General features: G+C 44.2%; 1 protein-coding gene across 1 annotated transcript in view; it reads left to right on the forward strand.

Moving 5' to 3' along the window:
- Positions 1-7,429: 7,429 nt before the first annotated feature.
- Positions 7,430-21,624, forward strand: part of CYSTM1 (cysteine rich transmembrane module containing 1) — a 96,236-nt gene continuing 82,041 nt past the window's right edge. The window contains exons 1-2 of the mRNA XM_010591107.3: positions 7,430-7,580; positions 20,806-20,953. Coding sequence (XP_010589409.2) covers positions 7,430-7,580; positions 20,806-20,953 — 299 coding nt within the window. The remainder of the gene's footprint in view (positions 7,581-20,805; positions 20,954-21,624) is intronic.

Consider the following 21,624-nt stretch of genomic DNA (forward strand, 5'->3'; position numbering starts at 1 on the left):
TGAGCTGAAATGGACTGGTATTGGCCATTTTGAATCAGGCAATCATATAGTCTACTATGCTGGGAATGACAACTTGAAGAGAAATGTTGTTGCATTCATCGTCAAAATGAACATTTCAAGATTTATCCTGAAGTACAACACTGTTAGTGATAGGATAATATCCATACGCCTACAAGGAAGACCAGTTAATACGACTATTATTCAAATTTATGCACCAACCACTAGGGCCAAAAATGAAGAAATAGAAAATGTTTATCAGCTGCTGCAGTCTGAAATTGATTGAACACGCAATCAAGATGCATTGATAATTACTGGTGATTGGAATGCAAAAGTTGGAAACAAAGAAGAAGGATCTGTAGTTGGAATATACGGCCTTGGTGATAGAAACAATGCTGGAGATCGAATTATAGAATTTTGCAACACCAACGACTTCTTCATCGCAAATACTTTCTTTCGCCAATGTAAACGGCGACTATACACATGGACCTCACCAGCTGGAACACACAGAAATCAAACTGACCACGTCTGTGGAAAGAGATGATGGAAAAGCTCGATATCATCAGTCAGAACAAGGCCAGGGGCCGACTGTGGAACTGACCATCAATTGCTCATATGCAAGTTCAAGCTGGAACTGAAGAAAATCAGAGCATGTCCACGAGAGCCAAAATATGACCTTGAGTATATCCCACCTGAATTTAGAGACCATCTCAAGAATAGATTTGATGCAATGAACACTGGTGACCGAAGACCAGACGAGTTGTGGAATGACATCAAGGACATCATCCATTAAGAAAGCAAGAGGTCACTGAAAAGACAAGAAAGAAAGAAAAGACCAAGATGGATGTCAGAGGAGACTCTGAAACTTGATCTCGAACATCGAGCAGCTAAAGCAAAAGGAAGAATTGATGAAGTAAAAGAACTGAACAAAAGATTTTAAAGGGCAGCTCGAGAAGACAAAGTAAAGTATCATAATGACATGTTCAAACAGCTGGAGATGGAAAACCAAAAGGGAAGAACATGCTTGGCATTTCTCAAGCTGAAAGAACTGAAGAAAAAATTCGTGCCTCGAGTTGCAATAATGAAGGATTCTATGGGAGGAAAACATTAAACGATGCAGGAAGCATCAAAAGAAGATGGAAGGAATACAGAGTCGTTATATCAAAAAGAATTAGTCGATGTTCAACCATTTCAAGAGGTGGCATATGATCAGGAACCTATGGTACTGAAGGAAGAAGTCCAAGCTGCTCTGAAGGCATTGGCAAAAAACAGGGCTCCAGGAATTGATGGAATATCAATTGAGATGTTTCAACAAACAGATGCAGCACTGGAGGTGCTCACTCGTCTATGCCAAGAAATATGGAAGACAGCTTCCTGGCCAACTGACTGGAAGAGATCCATATTTATGTCTAGTCCCAAGAAAAGTGATCCAACCAAATGTGGAAATTATAGAACAATATCATTAATATCACACGCAAGCAAAATTTTGCTGAAGATCATTCAAAAACGGCTGCAGCAGTATATTGACAGGGAACTACCAGAAATTCAGGCCAGATTCGGAAGGGGACGTGGAACCAGGGATATCGTTGCTGATGTCAGATGGATCCTGGCTGAAAGCAGAGAATACCAGAAGGCTGTTTACCTATGTTTTATTGACTATGCAAAGGCATTCGACTGTGTGGATCATAAATTATGGAGAATGAGAATTTCAGAAGACTTAGTTGTGCTCATGAGGAAACTTTACATAGATCAAGAGGCAGTTGTTTGGACAAAACAAGGGGATACTGATTGGTTTAAATTCAGGAAAGGTGTGCGTCAGGGTTGTATTCTTTCACCATACCTATTCAATCTCTATGCTGAGCAAATAATATGAGAAGCTGGACTATAAGAAGAAGAACGAGGCATCAGGATTGGAGGAAGACTCATTTAAGAACCTGCGTTATGCAGATGACACAACTTTGCTTGCTGAAAGTGAAGAGGACTTGAAGCACTTACTAATAAAGATCAAAGACCACAGCCTTCAGTATGGATTGCACCTCAACATAAAGAAAACAAAAATCCTCACAACTGGACCAATGAGCAACATCATGATAAATGGAGAAAAGATTGAAGTTGTCAAGGATTTCATTTTACTTGGATCCACAATCAACAGCCATGGAAGCAGCAGCCGAGAAATCAAAAGACACATTGCATTAGGTAAATCTGCTGCAAAGGACCTCTTTAAAGTGTCAAAGAGCAAATATGTCACCTTGAAGACTAAGGTGTGCCTGACCCAAGCCATGGTATTTTCAATGGCATCATATGCATGTGAAAGCTGGACAATGAATAAGGAAGAGTGAAGAAGAATTGATGCCTTTGAATTGTGGTGTTGGCGAAGAATATTGAATATAGCATGGGCTGCCAAAAGAATGAACAAATCTGTCTTAGAAGAAGTACAGCCAGAATGCTCCTTAGAAGCAAGGATGGCGAGACTGCCTCTTATATACTTTGGACATGTTGCCAGGAGGGATCAGTCCCTGGAGAAGGACATCATGCTTGGTAAAGCACAGGGTCAGCAGAAAAGAGAAAGACCCTGAATGAGGTGGATTGACACAGTGGCTGCAACAATGATTGTAAGGATGGCTCAGGACTGGGCAGTGTTTCGTTCTGTTGTGCGTAGGGTGGCTATGAGTCAGAATCTACTCGACGGCACTTAACAGCAACAACAACATGTTTCCATTTAAATTAAGTTCTAGAAAAAGCAAAACTAGGCAGGCTATGGTGACAGAAAGCAAAATAGGGTTAACTGGGGCTGGAGGATATGGACTGGAAAGAAGAATCAGGAAAATTTCACAGGTTATGAAAATATTCTATATCTTGAGTAGAGTGGTAGATATATGGATGCATATATTTGTCAAAACTTATGGAACAGCGTATCGTATGTGAATGCATTCTATTATATGCATTTGGTCTAGTGGTTAAGTGCTTGGCTACTAACCAAAAGCTCTGTGGTTTGAACCCACTAGCCACTCTGAGGGACAAAAATGTGACAGCCTGTTTCTGTAAATGTTGCAGCCTTAGAAACCTTGTGGAGCAGTTCTACCCTGTCCTGTAGGGTTGCTATGAGTTGGAATCAACTCTACTGCAACAGGTTTGATTTTCTGGTTTAAGGCTGATTTTAAAAGCTAATTAACTACAGCTTGTGATACGTGCTACAAAGAGAAGAAAATGTGATATTGTGCATTTCCATAATGGCTATTGATGTTAGGCATAATGCGGAACGGGGACTAATTTCAACTCGTTGGCCAGGGAAGGACTCTTGAGGTGATATTTGAGCAGAGATATGAATGTCAAGGTGGAGCCAGCCATGGAAAGATCTAGATGAGGGCATTCCAGGCAAAGGGCATTACAGGAACAAAGACCCAGAACCAGGAAGGAGCTTGTTGGGAACAGTCAGAAGACCAGTGAGACTGGTGACAAGTGGGTGGAGAAGAAGAGGGTGGAGCCAGATCTTGCAGGACCTTATCAGCACTGATAAAGATTGGAATTTGAAATGAATACAATACAAATCGCTCATGGTCTAGTGGGGGCAGAAACATGTAAGTAAATAAAGGCAATTCAGGGTCATGGATGACATAATTGAGAAGTGTTCAGGGATAGAGGAGGAAATAGTCAGCCCTACCTGGGGACATCTGGAAGGCTTCCTAAAACCAAACCAAAACCAAACCCATTGCCATTGAGACAATTCCAACTCATGGCAACCCTACAGGAGAGAGTAGAACTTCCCCATAGAGTTTCCAAAGAGCAGCTGGTAGATTCAAACTGCTGATCTTTTGGTTAGCTGCTGAGCTCTTAACCACTATGCCACCAGGGCTCTGGGAAGGCTTCCTAGAGGAAGTGATATTTCAAGTCTTGAAAGAGTACCAGAGGGGAAAGGCATTTTTGGTGGAGTACACTGTGTCTATAGAAGCCCAGAGGCATGCAGACCCATGGAACATTCAGAGGCTTGAGCATCATTTAAATCTAGTCAGAGTTTTTGCTGTGGGAGAGGGAGAGGGAGTGCCAGGAGATCTGAGGCTGGAGAGAGAGGCTTTGAATGTCTTATCAGGGACTCAGACTTGATCCTACAGGGAGTGGGAAATCCTCGAAGAATTTTAGTCTTGTTAGGGCCAGGTTTACATTTCAGAACAAGACCTCCAGATTGGGCAAAGGGAGTATGAGACCGCTTGTTCTGCTGAAGGATAATGGGGGAAGACCTAAATGTGGTGGCAGGGCAGAGAGAAGGGCCAAACTAGGGCAGGTTCTACTGGAGATGGGCTGAGAGGTGATTGAGGCCTGCCAGGAATCTGAATTTAGAGGCTATCTCAAGAATTGATTTGACGCATTGAACCCTAATGACTGAAGACCAGATGAGTCGTGGAATGACATCAAGGACATCACACTTGCAGAAAGCAAGAGGTCATTAAAAAGACAGAAGAGAAAGAAAAGACCAAAATGGATGTCAGAAGAGACTCTGGAACCTGCTCTTGAACATAGAATAGCTAAAGCAGAAGGAAGAAATGATAAAGTAAAAGAGCTGACCAGAAGGTTTCAAAGGGTGGCTCTAGAAGACAAAGTAAAATATTTTAATGACATGTGCAAAGACCTGGAGTTAGAAAGCCAAAAAGGAAGAATATGCTCACCATTTCTCAAGCTGAAAGAACTAAAGAAAAAATTCAAGCCTTGAGTTGCAATATTGAAGGATTCTATAGGGAAAATATTAAACAATGCAGGAAGCATCAAAAGCAGATAGAAGGAATACACAGAGTCACTGTACCAAAAAGGCTTGGTGGACTCTCAAACATTTCAGGAGGTAGCATATGATCAAGAACCAATGGTACCGAAAGTAGAAGTCCAAGCTGCACTGAAGGCATTGGTGAAAAACAAGGCTCTATGAATTGACAGAAACCAATTGAGATGTTTCAACAAATGGATGCAGTGCTGCAAGTGCCCTCTCGTCTACGCCGAGAAATTTGGAAGACAGCTACCTGGCCAACCGACTGGAAGAGATCCATATTTGTGCCCATTCCAAGGAAAGGTGATCCAAAAGAATGTGGAAATTATAGAACAATAACATTAATATTACACAAGTAAAACTTTGCTGAAGATCATTCAAAAGCAGCTGCAGCAGTACATCAACAGGGAACTGCCAGAAATTCAAGCTGAATGCAGAAGTGGACTTGGAAATAGGAATATCATTGCTGATGTCAGATGGATTTTGGGTGAAAGCAGATGATACCAGAAAGATGTTTTCCTCTGTTTTATTGATTTTGCAAAGGCATTTGACCGTGCGGATCTTAACAAATTATGGATAACATTGCAAAGAATGGGAATTCCAGAATACTTAATTGTGTCATAAGGAACCTGTACTTAGGCCAAGAGGCAGGTGAGAAAAGAACAAGGGGATACTGCATGGTTTAAAATCAGGAAAGGTATGTGTCAGGGTTGTATCCTTTCTCCATACTTATTCAGTCTGTATGCTGAGCAAATAATCCAAGAAGTTGGACTGTATGAAGAATAACGGGGCATGAGGATTGGAGGAAGACTCATTAACAACCTGCAATATGCAGATGACACAACCTCGGTTGCTGAAAGTGAAGAGGACTTGAAACACATACTGATGAAGGTCAAAGACTATATAGCCTTCAGTATAAATTACACTTCAACACAAGGCAAACAAAAATCCTCACAACTGGACCACTAAGCAACATGACAAACAAAGAAAATACTGAAGTTGTCAAGGATTTCATTTTACTTGGGTCAAGAAATCAAAGGACGCATTGCATTGAGCAAATCTGCTGCAAAAGACCTCTTTAAAGTGTTGGAAAGCAAAGGTGTCACTTTAAGGACTCAGGTGTGTCTGACCAAGCCACTGTGTTTTCCATCACCTCATATGAGGCAAAAACTGGACAATGAATAAGGAAGACCAAAGAAGAATTGATATTTTTGAATTATTGTGTTGGCAAAGAATATTGAACATACCACAGACTGCCAGAAGAAAGAACAAACTGCCTTCAATGTCTAGAATCTCATTAGAAGAAAGGATGGGGAGGCTTCATCTCACATACTTTGGACATGTTATCAGGAGGGACCAGTCGCTGAGGAAGGATATCATTCTTGGTAAAATAAAGGGTCAGAGAAAAAGAGGAAGACCCTCAATGAGATGGATTGACACAGTGGCTGTAACAGTGGGCTTCACATAACGACAATTTTGAGGATGGTTCAGAACCAGGCAGTGTTTCCCTCTGTTGTACATAGGATCACTATGAGTCAGAACTGACTTGATGGCACTTAACAACAACAACAGGACCCCAGGGGACTCCCAGGATTCTGGCTTAGGGGCCTGGCTCTCCTAGCAGATGATGGTCCAGTTAACCAGAACACATGAAGAGAAGCAGGTTTTGGAAAAGATCTACAGTTTGAGACACCAGAGGGCCATAAATGCCAAGTTTTGTGTGCATCTACTCCCTTGAAGGGCTTGCTACACCTGCAGATTCCTAGGTCCCTGCCCCAGTGATTTAGACACGGTGGGTCTGGGGTACAGCCCAGGAATCTGCACATGTAAAAAGTGCCCTTCTGCTTCCTTCTGATGCAAGTGGACTCCAACCACTCTCGCCCTAACTCCACCCCCAAGCTGCCAACACAGCCTCTTCAGGAAGATGGGGTGGGAGGCAAGACTGGCACACTCTCACCAGCATTATGGCTAAGCAGCCCAGAGATCCAGGGAAAGGTGGCGTCTAAAGGCCCTGGGTATGGTGGAAGCAACGGCTGCTTGTGTTTCACTGCTGGAGCTGAAGAGTTGCCATAGAGTGGCCTTGATCATCACATATAACAATAGCTCCTGCTCACCTGCTTGAAGAACCGTAGGAAGTAAGTGGTGGAGCCAAGCCTGGGGCTCATTATCTGCCTTTTATCTTGTACCCTGATGGGGAGTGGTGGTGGCTGTGGTGAACTGGAAAACAAGCTCAGTGCAAAGGGAACAGCTCCTACCTCACGGTATCTCCCCTAATTAACTCTTACAACAGCCCTATGTAGTCAGTTCTACTATTATTTCCATTTTTAGATGAGAAAACTGAGGCTCAAAGAAGTTCTATAAATTGTGCTGGTTCACAAGGCGAGGAAGCAGGGAAACCAAGGCTGGTATGCAGATCTCTAAACACTTCTAACCCCAGCATTGCCCTACCTCCCCCTGAGTGGGAAAATTCACTTCATCTCTTAATCTTCAATGACCTTCCAAGCAAGGGGGTGCGGGAAGTACAAATTTCCTTTGGGCCATCCCTTTCAGAAGGTATCTACGTCCTTTCCCAAAGAGAAAGCTCTCAAGGCCCAGAGGAGCTGGAGTTTAGAGGCTCACGGTGCAAACGAAGTTGTAGGGTCCCCGCCTGATCTTCTAAGAATCTGACAGCAGTACCACATGCCTCAGCCTTATCCTAACAGCAGAAAGAGGTGGCAGCGGCAGCGGCAGCGGCAGCGGCAGCGGCAGCGGCAGCGGCAGCGGCAGCGGCAGCGGCAGCGGCAGCGGCAGCGGCAGCGGCAGCGGCGAATCTACCCCCAGTGCACTAACAGTAGGGTTTTGCTGTGATGAAATATGCATGGCATATGGCTGCAAAGTTACTATCTTGAGAATGGATAGAAATGGGATTTTTCACGTGCCGGATATCACTTCCCTTTCTGAAACAATTCTCATAGTAAACAGAGGCTTTCTGATTTTGTTAAGCTCCTGCAGGATGGGAATTCCTTGACACGCTGCAAGACTATTGTCTTGAAGAGTTTCAGACTGTGGGTTGTGCAAATGTTTTCTAAACTTGAAAGCTAGTCTGTGCTCCCTCCCCTCTGCAAAGGCCAGACCTGGAGGAAGAGTTGCCACCACCAGGGGGCCAACTCCATTCCAGTTACAGACCACCCTGGTGATGAGACTTCCCTATGTCCTGTAGCTGCCACCTCTTGGAAAATGGGGTAGAGAAGAGAAAAGGCTTGCAGAGCGTGGGAGGCCACGGGGCGGAGGAGGCAAGGAAGGGCCAGGAAGCGGGTAGAATGTGACTTTTAGGAGGAGAATTATTTTGAACCACGTCTTATGCACTGACAGGATAATAATCATTATTAGGGCCTCAGATGTAACACGAAGCCCTCCCTGAAGTTAAATTTTCCTTTTCAGTTAAGCGTGGCCTGTCAGCCCAACATGAGATGGTTCTGTGCCAACCTCCTCCCTGATGGGGGGTTGGGATGCTCCAGATGCCCTCTCTCAGTTACCTTTCATTAAGGAATTTGCTTTTTGGTAAACAAGGGCCCCATTTTTCTACCTTAGCCTTTTATAATCAACCTGAAAAACACTTCGTGTAAGGACCACAACTGTATTTGCAGCTTTCTATTCACATTTTTGTTTTGGGGGTTGCTGTCTGGAATCCTACTTTCCCAGAGGCCCTCCTGGACACAGTGTAACCTCTAACAGGGGCAGACCCATGGCCTGAATTATGCCCCGTCCAGTTTGTTTGACTTTCACCATGTTTTTGGAAATTGAGAATTTTTACATCAAAATCCTGTTTGCTGACTTCTCTTGAAAAATCCGAAAACCTGACTATACCAGGCCACAGTTTCCTGTGATCGGAACTGAATAATAGTTGCTCCCTTCGCATAGAGTATGTTCTCCAGTTTTGCCACAGTACTCACCACTCCCTATCACACCCCTATCCACACACAAGGAAAAGAGACAAGTTAAAAGACAGATATGGAGAGATGAGTTCCAGTCTTGGCTGCACATCTTTCTGTGTTTCCTTGAACAGGTGTCTGCATCTCTCTGAGATCTGTTTTTAATCCCTGGGGGTGGGGGGTGGGAAGAATAATGAGATGTCTGCAGAGCACTGGCAAAAGGCTTAGAATAGAGGAAATACTCACTGAGGATTTGCCATATATATTTACTGGTGTAAATGACTATTTCTTGTCAATGATATAGAGGAGCCTTGGAGATGGTATACAAATGGATACACCTACTAGAATGTAAGCTTCATATAGGCAAGGACTCTTTTTTTTTTTTAATCTGTTTTGCTTAATGCAACATTTTATTCGGTTATACATAAGGTCACTATGAGTCAGAGCTGACTTGATATCAACCAATAACAACAAAGCTAGAAGAACGAACAAATCACAAGAGAAGCACAACCAGAATGCTCCTTAGAAGCGAGGGTAGCAAGACTTCAGCTTCCTTACTATGGACCCATCATCAGGAAAGACCAATCGCTAGAAATGGGCATCATATTTGGTAAAGTAGAGGGTCAGTGAAAACAAGGGAAACCCTCAGTGAGATGGATTGACACAATGGCCACAGCAATAGACTCAAACATACTAATGACCATGAAGATGGCACAGGACCAGACAACGTTTCTTCCTGTTATACATAAGGTCAGAGACTGGGCAGCAACTAACAGTAACAAGAATATAAGAATATCTCCAGAGCCTAGTGCAGTTCCTGGCACATAGTAGGCACTCAGTAAATATATTGAACGAATATGTGGATTTAAAGTTTCCTTGAGTTATTATTCTTCCTACGTGATTTTTAAAATTATTATTTGCCCATTTTATAAATATCAGTGCAAATGGGCTTACGAGCTAGTTATTTATTTCTAATTTACATGTGTTGATTTTTTTAATCCTTTAAAATATCAAAAAGCAGAAAGATTCTTCAGAGCTGATGGGGACTTCATAGCCATACTCAGTTGAGTCACAGCCTGGGAGAAAAATATGTTCTCCAGGGCTGGGTTTCTAAGATCACTATCAGAATGCCAGGTGACTTCAGGAATCGGTGCTTCAAGAAGTCACAATTAAAAATGTATGCAGTTATGTGATGCTTCTTGAGAACTCAAGGTGCTGTACAAATACATTTAAAGCCTTAAGTGCACCCTGAAGGACTTTCCTCAGAAGTAATACTTCCAGAGAGGAGAGTGCTCTTAGCCAATGGCAGGCGCTGTGCCGTGATCTCAACACAGCTCAGCCTCTGAGTGCGTGGAGCTTGCTCCCCACTGGATGCAACTTTCCTGGAAATTCAAAGGAAGGTGAGTTGACGCCAAGGAAGCCTGGGGGAATATTACATTACTTGCAGGCGCCTTTCATAAGCTTGTGGTTTCCGTATCGATGACCTGTAGGGGTCAGCTGTGATTTTGTTTGCCCAGTATCCATTTCTCCTAGTTCTGGTAACTGAATCTTGATTTTCCTTGGGAAGCCATTCTGTCCACACTTTTAAATGTGGAGTTTGTGGGAAGCAGACCTCGTTCCCAGCTCCAGAAGAGAGCATAGGACTAGCCAGGGTGTCACATCCCCTGGCCACAGTCACACATTCAGAGAAAAATAAGTTACCCATGCCAATCTGAACACCAAGATTCCATTCTGGAGCTTTCTTAGTACTTGTGAGAATGAGAAAGCTGCTTGTCTGCCGGTACTTTTCACTGTGGGAATGTAATTTTGACACTCTCAGAGATACTGCCTGAGAATGAAGCCACGCAGAGGAAAGAGAGCTAAGAGATGGAGTGAAAGATGAGATTCCTGGTGACAGTGTTTGAGTGCTTGGATCCAGCTATGCCTGAAGCTCAGATTCATCCTTGGATTTTTGTTTTCATGAGCCAATGAATTCTCTTTCCCTTGCTTTCTTAAACCAATTTGAGTAGCACTTCAGTCTCTTGCACTAGAGAGAGTCCTAACTAGCAAGTCAGAATTTGAAAACCTAGGTCAGAAAAAGAGACACATAACTGTGAGAACCATTGCTCAAGTGAAAACTAAAGCTTTGAACTATAGAAAGAAGCAAACTGATGAATTTGCCTCTTTCTCTTGGAATTCTCTAATGGAATTTGCAGCTTAAATTCCATTGGAATCAGGCAGAGCAGTGAGCTAGGAAACAGTAGGGGAAACACAATTTTTTGTTGTTGTTTCATTTCCTTAATACACCCCCACACAAAAGAAGAATCCAGTCATTCTTTCCGAGTATTTGTGCATGTGCTGGTCACATTCACTGGCTTTCTGTTAACCTGTGTTCATTTGTCTGCTTCCCTGGGGGAGATGAAACAAGCCAGAAGCCAGAGTGGGGGATCTCAGGTCTTGGTGGACTTGTCCAGTGCTTTAAAGCTCTCTGTACTTAACTCAGGGTAATGCTGCTAGCATTTGCCTTTGAGTGAAGGAGCTCCAAAAAAGAGGTTCGACTCAATGCAGCATTTAGTGATGTTCACTTAATAGGACTACTGAGAGCCTCTGCATGCCAGGCTTCAGCTTCTACACACATACAAGCTAGTGGGGCAGGATTTCTTGTTTTCAGAAGAGGCTGTTTCTAGTCCCTGATTAGCCTTCTTCACCCTTGGGCTGCACCTTGGCCACGAGCCCCGCTCTCTCTTCTGACCCATCCTGAATACTGCTGCCAAGTGATTTTCCACAAAACACTGCATCCTGTTCCCATTCCCACTTCCAGGACCTTCAGTGGTCCCCTAGAGTTTTCACTGAATCTCTCCACTTCTGCTCAGCCCTTAACAAAACTAAAACTACTAATAAAAGCTAAAGATTTGGAGCATTTACCATGTGTGAGGCACCATGCATAGGTTTTATATACTTTATCTCAGTTAATCCTCAAAACATCTTTATAAGGCAGACACCAACCTTATCCTTATTTTCAGATGAGGAAACTAATGCACAGAGAGGTTTATTATTGCTCAAATCACACGGCCAATAAGTGATGGAACCAGATTCGACCTTGTCACTTGGGCTGTAGACTCCATGTACCTACCAGAAGATTCTGCCGTCTCGTCTGAAGAGTGGGCTTCAAGAATGAATGCTTTTAGCTCTGCGTTAACAGAACATCCGGGAACCATGGCTTCGGGGGTTCCTCCAGTCTCAGTCAGACCATTAAGTCTGGTCTTCTTATGTGAATTTGAGTTCTCTTCTACACTTTTCTTCCACTCTGTCAGGGGCTCTGTTGCCTTCTCTGTCAGGGCGGTTATTTGTAGTAGCCAGGCACCATCTAGTTCTTCTGGTCTCAGGCTGATGGAGCCTGGTTCATGTGGCCGTTATGTTGGTTTGGTTTTTTAGATAGCTCTTTAAAAGAGCACAATGCTTGGTGACACAACTCAAAGAATGTAATCAATGTCACTGAATTGAACATGTAGGAACTGTTGAATTCGTGTATGTTCTGCTGTATATATTGTCAACAATGAAAAAGAAAATAAGAATAATAGATGAGGTAGAGAAACAAATTACTGTGCAATTTAAGAACAGCAACATTCAAAATATATACAGGTAGAGAAATAGGATAGAAAAGGGCATAATAACTCCCATGATTAGAGTTCTGGGAGGCCAGGAATGCCTCCCTAGAGAAGGTGTAATACCTGATATGGGTTGTGAAGGATACATAGGAGTTTGCCTGGGGAACTGTAATTGAAATGTCTTTCCAAGGAAAAGGAATAGCAAGTCAGAAAACGAAACAACAACAACAAAAGACTCCAAGAACATCAGAAAATAAAACTATCAGATAGAGATTATGAAATTCTCAGTCCGTAGTTCTTAAAGTGTGGTCCTCAGACCAGCAGCATCAGCACTACCTGAGAATTTGTTAGAGATGCAAATTCTCAATACCAGCCCCAGACCTACAGAATCAGAAACTCTGGGGGTGTTTCAATAGGATCTCCAGGTGATTCCAATGCCCATTAGAGCTTGACAACCATGGTGCTAGGCAAACATCTTTATGTCAGTAAACCTTGATTTTGTTGAAGGCTTTTTCCTTAGATTAAAAACAAAAATTGTTTTCTGATTATTGAGGTATTACATGTTATTATAATGATTAAAGGAAATACAAAAATGTGTGACAAATAAATGTCACCTATTCTCCTACCACTCAGAGATTACCATAAATACTTTAAAGGTTTTTGAAAGTTGTTTTTGAAAAGTGGTTACATCTCCTTCTAGTCTGTCTCATCCAACCTTACAGTTGATTGTTATTGTTGGTGTTAGGTGCTATCGAGTCGGTTCTGACTCACAGCGACCTTGTATACAACAGAACGAAACACTGCCTGGTCCTGCACCATCCTCACAATCATTGCTATGTTTGAGCCCATTGTTGCAGCTGCTGTGTCAATTCATCTCATCGAGGGTCTTCCTCTTTTTCTCTGACTCAAACTCTGCTTTACCAAGCATAATGTCCTTCTCCAGGGACTGGTCCCTTCTGGTAACATACTTGGACAAGTATGTGAGAGGATGTCTCATCATACTTGCTTCTAAGGAGCATTCTGGCTATATTTCTTCCAAGGCAAATTCATTAGTTCTTCTGGCAGTCCATGGTATATTCAATATTCTTTGCCAACACCGTAATTCAAAGGCATCAATTCTTCAGTCTTCCTTATTCTTTGTCCAGCTTTCGCATCATATGACGCGATTGAAAATACCATGGCTTGAGTCAGGAGCACCTTAGTCCTCAAAGTGACATCTTTGCTTTTTAACACTTTGCAGAAGATTTTCCCAGTGCAATGCGTTGTTTGATTTCTTGACTGCTGCATCCATGAGTGTTGATTGTGGATCCAAGTCCGTAAAACGTAATCCTTGACAACTTCAATCTTTTCTCCGTTTCTCATGATGTTGCTTATTGGTCCAGTTGTGAGGATTTATGTTTATATTGAAGTGTAATTCATGCTGAAGGCTGTAGTCTTTGATCTTCATCAGTAAGTGCTTCAAGCCCTCTTCACTTTCAGCAAGTAAGGTTGTGTCACCTGCATGTTGCAGGTTGTTAATGAGTCTTCCCCCAGTCCTGATACCTCGTTCTACTTCGTATAGTCCAGCATACAGACTGAATAAGTATGGTGAAAGTATACAACACTCACACACACCTTTCCTGATTTTAAACCATGCAGTATCCCCTTGCTCTGTTCTTGACTGCCTCTTGGCCTATGTTTAGGTTCCTCATGACACAATGAAGTATTCTGGAATTCCCATTCTCTCCAATATTATCCATAATTTGTTATGATCTGCACAGTCAAATGCCTTTGCAGAGTCAATAAAACAGAGGAAAACATCTTTCTGGTAGTCTCTGCTTACAGTCAAGATCCATCTGACATCAGCAATGATGTCCTTCATCCTATGTTCTTTTCTCAGTCTGGCCTGAAACTGTGGCAGTTCCCGGCAGTTCCCTGACAATGTCTTTGGGTTGTCTTCAGCAAAACTTTACTTGTGCATAATATTAATGATATTATTCAATAATTTCCATATTCTGTTGGATCACCTTTCTTTGGAATGAGCACAGATATGGATCTCTTCCAGCTGGTTGGCCAGGTAGCTGTCTTCCAAATTTCTTGGCATATATGAGTGAGTGTTTCCAGCACTGCATTCATTTGTTGAAACATTTCAATTGGTATTCCATCAATTCCTGGAGCCTTGTTTTTCACCAATGCCTTCACTGCAGCTTGGACTTCTTTTAATACCATTGGTTCGTGATCATATGCTACCTCCTGAAATGGTTGAATGTCGACCAATCACAGTTGCTTATCCACCATCTTATACTGTTCTCTTGCTTCACAAATGAGTCTCGTCTCTCCCAAAAGCCTGGAAGCTTCTAGGCAGCAAAAGCTGGTCAGCAGTAACAGAGCCATGGGGGCCTAGACTCTGGGAGCTTGAATGGACCTGAGAGAGCTATAGTCTGGTGTTCCCATTTTATAGATGAGAGAACAGAATCCCCCAGAGCTATGTGACCCACCAGGTAGAGACAGAATTACATCCAGATCCTGCTCTCCAGAGCTCCTTCCAGTGTATGTTCCATGGTGAGGAAGACACAGCCAATACTGCACCTAAAACATATTCTTGACACCCGCTGAGGTCACAGACTCCACTCTTCCCCTGCCCCCTGGGTCACCCCAGCACATCACCAGGTGATGAGGCCATCTTCATCCTCACTGGCTGTTGTTCCTACTCCATCCAGACACAAGACTCCTGAAACACACTAAGCCCAGGGGCATTGAACCCACACTGTTCCTTGGTGGTGCTTTCCGGAGATTAAAAGACAGATGTCCAGAAATGTAAAATGGTGCAGCCACTTTAGAAAACCATTTGGTGGTTCCTCAAATTTAAATTATCATGTGAGCCAGCAATTTCACTCCTAGGTATATACCCAGGAGACTTGTAAGCAGGAACTCAAACAGATCTGTGTATACCAGCGTTCATTGTTAACTATTCACGGTAGTCAAAAGGTGGAGCAAGCCAAATGTCTATTAACAGATGAATGGGTAAACAAAATGTGGTGCAGATATGCAATGGAATATTATTCAACCGTAAAGAGAAAATTCTGATACATGCTATGACATGGATGAACCTTGAAAACACTATTGAGTGAAATAAGTCAGACACAAAAGGACAAATATTGTATAATTTCACATGGAATATCTAAAGTAAGTAAATGTATTGACACAAAAGTTTATTAGTAGTTAACAGAGGCTAGGAGGAAAAGGGAATGAAAGTTATTGCTTAAGGGGTACTGAGTTTCTGTTTGGGGTGATATAAAACTTTTTGAAATGGATAGTGGTGATGATAGCACAGCATGGTGAAAGTAATTAATGTCACTAAATTGTATACTTCAAAATGGTTAAAATGGCAAACTTATGTTATATTTTACCTTGATGAAATTTAAAAAAAGAAAAAACAACACAATGCACAAGGCAGACATTCTTATTACTAATTAAGCTAAATTATTGTTTAGTTTAAAGAAGATTTCAGGGGATAATTTTGGTTTAGGGTTTAAAGATTATCTCAGGGTAATAGTTTCAGGGGTTCATCCAGCGTCAATGGCTCTAGAAAGTCTGGATTCCATGAGAATTTGAAATTCTCTTCTGTATTTTCCCCCTTATGATTATGATTCTTCTATAGAATCTTTGATCAAAACATATTCAGCAACTATTTACTGAGCCCTTGCCCTAGGTGCACATCTTATCCCTCTATCTAGAATAAACATTAGGCTAATTTCAGGGTAAAGAAAGGGAATCCAGATTCATATTTTAAGGACCATTTTTATAACCATTGTATCTTCGTTGGATCCCATTTGTTCACTCAACAATTGGGTGAAAGAATGTTTCTTGATTACCTAGGTAATCACCTTCTGGTTAGCAGCCAGTGATATTAACTGTTTGTACCACCGAAGGACTAGTCTTATGCAATTGATATTATCTCCATTTTGCAGATAAGAAAACTGATTCTCAAAGAAGATAGGTGTCTTAGGCTGAGTTCTCTAGAGAAGCAAAACCAGTGAAGCATATATATATATATACACACATATAAACAAACAAACAAAAAACCCAGTGCTGTGGAGTCGATTCCAACTCATAGCGGCCCTACAGGACAGAGTAGAACTGCCCCATAGAGTTTCCAAGGAGTGCCTGGCAGATTCGAACTGCTGACCCTTTGGTTAGCAGCTGTAGCACTTAACCACTACGCCACCAGGGATATACATATATGTATAGACACAGAGAGAGAGATTTATCTCAAGAAAATGGCTCACACAGCTGTAGAGGCTGGCAAGTCCCAAGTCTGTGGATCAGGTGTCAGGCTGGAGGCTTCTCCTGACTCAGGTAGCCACAGGGTCTCATGAACCCAAGATTGGCAGGTCAGACAGCAGGCCACTGGCTTATGGGCTGCAGAAGTCAATGAATCCAATATCAGCAGGTAAGACGCAGGTGGCTGGCTCAAGTCCCAAAAACCGGACATCAGATGATGGCAATCTGGATGCAGGATTCAGAGCAAGCGATGAGCTTTGCCAGAACGTCCATATATATATTTGATGCAGGCCACACACATGAGGAAACTCTCCTTACAACTGATTGGCTGCTCACATCATGGAGGATGACTATATCATTACATAACTGCCAAACAATATCATTATATAATTGCCAAACTACATCATTACACAACTGCCAAACCACTGAGAATCATGGCCCAGTCAAGTTGATACACAACCTAAACCATCACAGTAGGTAACTTGCTCCAATTCACACAATGGATAAATCTCAGAGCCCAGGTTCCCCGCTACTGCACCAGGCTGCCTCCACAGTTCTTGGATGGTTCACCTGAATTAACAGTGTTGACAATCCCTGCAGCTTCTGTGGCTGGATATATACATCGCCAGGGTCTTCTACATGGACATTTTTCTTTATCTCCAGGAATAGAAACCTACTGCTGTTGTGAAGAAATGTGGTGAAACTCCAGCAACTTCTACACCTGGTCTACTGCTCAGTCCTGGGATATGAGTTCAAAATCCTGGAAAAGAGCCATGTGAGACATTCTAACTGGCCACATTTCTAGATCTTGGATGATGCCAGCAACATTCTCTGAGTTTTTACCCACGTGATAGTGTTCCTTCCTCAGCAGTGGAGGTGGGGTGGGAAATGTTCTGTTTTTCTTTTGATGGTTACACCCTTGCCCTACCAACTCAGTAAAAGGGGAATGGCCAGGGACCTTACTGAAAACGTGTTCTATCATTTTTTCTCCCCCAGCACAGCCCCCGGATGTGCTGCCATGCTAAGTTTCCCTCCCTTCCAAGGCAGTTAGCCCTGCCTTCCACCCCATTCTCATCTTGTCCTGCCCAGATTGGTGCCCAGGAGCATGTGCTTACCTCTCCCCCCGCTCCACAAAAAAAAGAAAAAGGCCTGGAAAACCTCCCAGCCCAAAAGGCTCTATAGTCTCGAGGAGCACTATCTAAGTGTAGTTACGGGTGTGCCTGTTTCTGCTCTTCCCTCTGCATCAGTGCTTTGCAAAGGGTAGCTCTTTTCCCCTCATGGTCCAGAGATGGTTTTAGGGTATGCATGGATGACCTTCCTTCCTCAGTGACTGACTGGCAGTTGTTCTCCCCTGCCAACCTCCAAAGGACACTGCCCACTGCCTGGTCCTGAGGAGACGTTGGCCTGTGCTGGGTTCTCCCCACCCACTCCCCCTTCCCCTCGGCCATTGCCTTTGCAGTCCCTCAGCTTCCCTTCCCTTGATGCTGTTAGCACCCTTCCTGGGCCTTTCTTCACCTTGCCTTCCCTTGCAGCAACCCCTCCCCAAACCACTGGGTCCCCCAAACCTTATTCTGGCCCAAATTCCCCCTCCACCCGAAGTTCCTCTTCTCAGATCTATCAAACACCCCAGGTCTGGCTACCCCTGCCCTGTTCCCACCATCTTCCTGCCCTCTAGTCTCTGCCCCCGGGGACTTAGGCAGAGGACCCTCTTTCTGTCTGGAGCCATGATTCTTCTCTACCTTTCACCGATGTCTTTTTTTTCCATATATATGTTAGCTCCTTTGAAAAGTAAATGTATAAAAGTTAAAAAATGTCACTTAAATAAAACTATTAAGTAAATAATAAACATTACAGGCTGGATGGTTAAACATTACAGGTGGTACTTGGATTCACAATCAACACCCATGGAAGCAGCAGTGAAGAAATCAAACAACGTATTTCATCGGGCAAATCTGCTGCAAAAGACCTCTTTAAAGTGTTGGAAAGCAAAGATGTCACCTTGAAGAGTAAGGTGCATCTGACCCAAGTCATGGTGTTTTCAATCACCTTCTATGCATGTGAAAGCTGGACGATGAATAAAGAAGACCAAAGAAGAACTGACGCCTTTGAATTGTGGTGTTGGTGAAGAATACTATACCATGGTCTGCCAAAAGAACGAACAAATCTGTCTTGAAGAAGTACAGCCAGAATTCTCCTTAGAAGCAAGGATGGCAAGGCTACATCTTACATACTTTGGACACGTTGTCAAAGGGTCAGTCCCTGAAGAAGGACATCATGCTTGGTAAAGTAGAGGGTCAGTGAAAAAGAATAAGACCCTCATGTTGAAGTGTAAGGCCCTTATGTTGAAGTGTAATTCATACTGAAGGCTTACAGGCTTTGATCTTCATCAGTAAGTACTTCAAGTTCTCTTTACTTTCAGCAAGCAAGGCTGTGTCATCTGCATAACACAGGCTGTTAATGAGTCTCCCTCTAATACTGATGCCCCGTTCTTCTTCACAGAGTCTAGTGTCTTGGATTATTTGCTCAGCATACAGATTGAATAAGTATGGTGAAAGGATACAACCCTGACACACACCTTTCCTGACTTTAAACCACGCAGTATCCCCTTGTTTTGTTCAAACAACTGCCTCTTGGTCTATGTACAGGTTCCACATGAGCACAATTAAGTGTTCTGGAATTTCCATCCTTTGCAACGTGTTATCCATAATTTGTTATGATTCACACAGTTGAATGCCTTTGCATACTCAATAAAACACAGGTAAGTATCTTTCTGATATTCTCTGCTTTCAGCCAGGATCCATCTGACATCAGCAATGATATCCCTCGTTACATGTCCTCTTCTGAATCTGGCTTGAATTTCTGGCAGTTTCCTGTCAATGTACTGCTGCAACCTCTCTAGAATGATCTTCAGCAAAATTTTACTTGTGTGTGATATTAATAATATTGTTCAATAATTTCTGTGTCCAGTTGCACAGAATGGGTATAAATATGGATCTCTTCCAGCCGGTTGGCCACGTAGCTGTCTTCCAAATTTCTTTGCATAGATGAGTGAGTGCTTCCAGTGCTTCATCTGTTTGTTGAAACATCTCGGTTGGTGATCTGTCAATTCCTGGAGCCTTGTTTTTCAGTAATGACTGCAGTAAAGTTTGGACTTCTTTCTTCAATACCATCTAGTCTTAATCATATGCTACCTCCTGAACATCAACCAATTCTTTTTGTTATGGTGACTCTGTATTCCTTCCATCTTTTGTTGGTTTCTGTGTCATTTAATATTTTCCCTGTAGAATCCTTCAGAAGAAGTGACCATCAGCAGCCCTCAAAACACATATAGGAAGAGTGCTGTCTGGGTGCTGCTGCCAACAAGATATTTTTGCAAGACAGACAAAGAAAATACATGTAGGCATCTTGTGACCATGATCTAAGCATCCTGTGAAACTATCTGTAATCACTAACTAATTAACTAATCAGAGTGTGATTATTATATTAATTGATTTTCCTGTAATTGCCCTACCCATGAGCCCTGATGGCACAGTGTTTAAGAGCTCGGCTGCTAACCAAAAGGTTGACAGTTCAGATCCTTCGGCTGCTCCTTGGAAACCTTATGAAGCAGTTCTAGTCTGTCCTATAGGGTCGCTATGAGTCACAGTGGACTCCATGGCAACTAGTTTGGTACAGTTCGGTTCCTTTTATACCCCATAAGAATTCTTTTATAACGAAACTGCCCCGGACTCCCTGGCTACATTTTCAATTGTTTTAAACCCCTAATAAACCTTCGTTTTAACTTGAAACAGCATTCAAGTTTTTCTCTACAACACTTGCTTTGAGGTTTATGGGGGAAAAGTTTCCAGAGAGCAGTCCAGTCATCAGCTTCAGCCCCAGTCCTCTCAGGTACAGCTCGGGGAGCAAACTGACACCCCAGAATCTAGTTGGGTCTAGGCTGAGAAGACACCAGGAGGCAGCAGCCCACAGCGAACCCCGTGTGCCACGCACTGGGCAGAGTAGCGCAGGGACACAGGTTCTAACTCTCGGACTCCAGCGCTAGCGGTTAGGCGGTATTGATTGTAGAGCTGATGATCTAACTAGAGGGGATATCTGCTGGAGTCTCAGATACGGTCCCAGCTCAGAAGCCAGCGCAGGGCGGCCAGAGTCCGACCTCCCGCCGAGGCGGCGCGGACAGGCAGGGAGCCGCAGCGGCTGCGCCTCTGGGCCAAGAGGCTGGGGGCGGGGCCCGTGCTGTGACCCCGCCCCTCGGCCCGCCCTGCGCGTGTTGCCAGGGTGATCAGGTGACTCCGAGCTTGCGCGGCGCTCGGGGCGGCCGTGACGTCAGGCGCGCGGTTGCTACTCGTTCGCTTGGAGACAGATGCTGCGTGTCCCGAGCGGCCCCGTGCAGTCCAGTCCCGACCGAACCAGTGTCCAGTCCAGCTCATTCGTGGAGAGGAGAGGTGAGGCGCGGCGGGCCCGGGCCGGTCCAGCTGGGATCAGGGAGGGGGCGAGGCGCGGACGGGGGCCGTCCTGGGCTGTGGGCACCCCAGAACTCCCCTCTAGGCGCCACGACAGCGGGCACCGGGGCCCAATGGGGGAGGGGCCGGGAGCCGACGAAGCGGCTGCCGCCCCGGTTGGATACCCACCCGGGCGCCCCACGGCTGTTCCTCGGACTTCGTCGCTGCGCCGCTGGCGGAGGCTGAAGGCGGTCTCGCGCCACCCGCCCGGCCTCTCGGCTGTGGTTGAAGCGCCTGCCGGGCTACATGTTTCTGCGAGTCTGGCTCGGAGCGAGTCGGCGGGCTCCGAGTCGGGCTCGCCACACCCGGTCTCTGGGGACGTCTGCGGGAGGCTTCTGGAATTCTTCACCTTGGGTTTCCGATTTCGGAAGCGCTGCCTACTACATGGTCTGTGCAGGGTCCTGCTGGGGGCGTGAGGCCGGCGTGGAGCCCGTGGGTGGGAGCAGCGGGTGGAGGTGGACTGCAAGTGGGAAAAGCAAAGCCGGGCGCTCAGTGGCCCCGGGCTTCCATTGAAGGTGCTGTGGAGGGGGAAGGAATCTCGACTGCTGTTGAGAGCGGTGGATTGGGTATCTGAAGAGAGGTGAAATCTGAGCGGGGTCCTGAGGAATGGGACT

Source organism: Loxodonta africana, chromosome 2 (genome assembly GCF_030014295.1).
Source record: "Loxodonta africana isolate mLoxAfr1 chromosome 2, mLoxAfr1.hap2, whole genome shotgun sequence".
Lineage (NCBI taxonomy): Eukaryota > Metazoa > Chordata > Mammalia > Proboscidea > Elephantidae > Loxodonta > Loxodonta africana.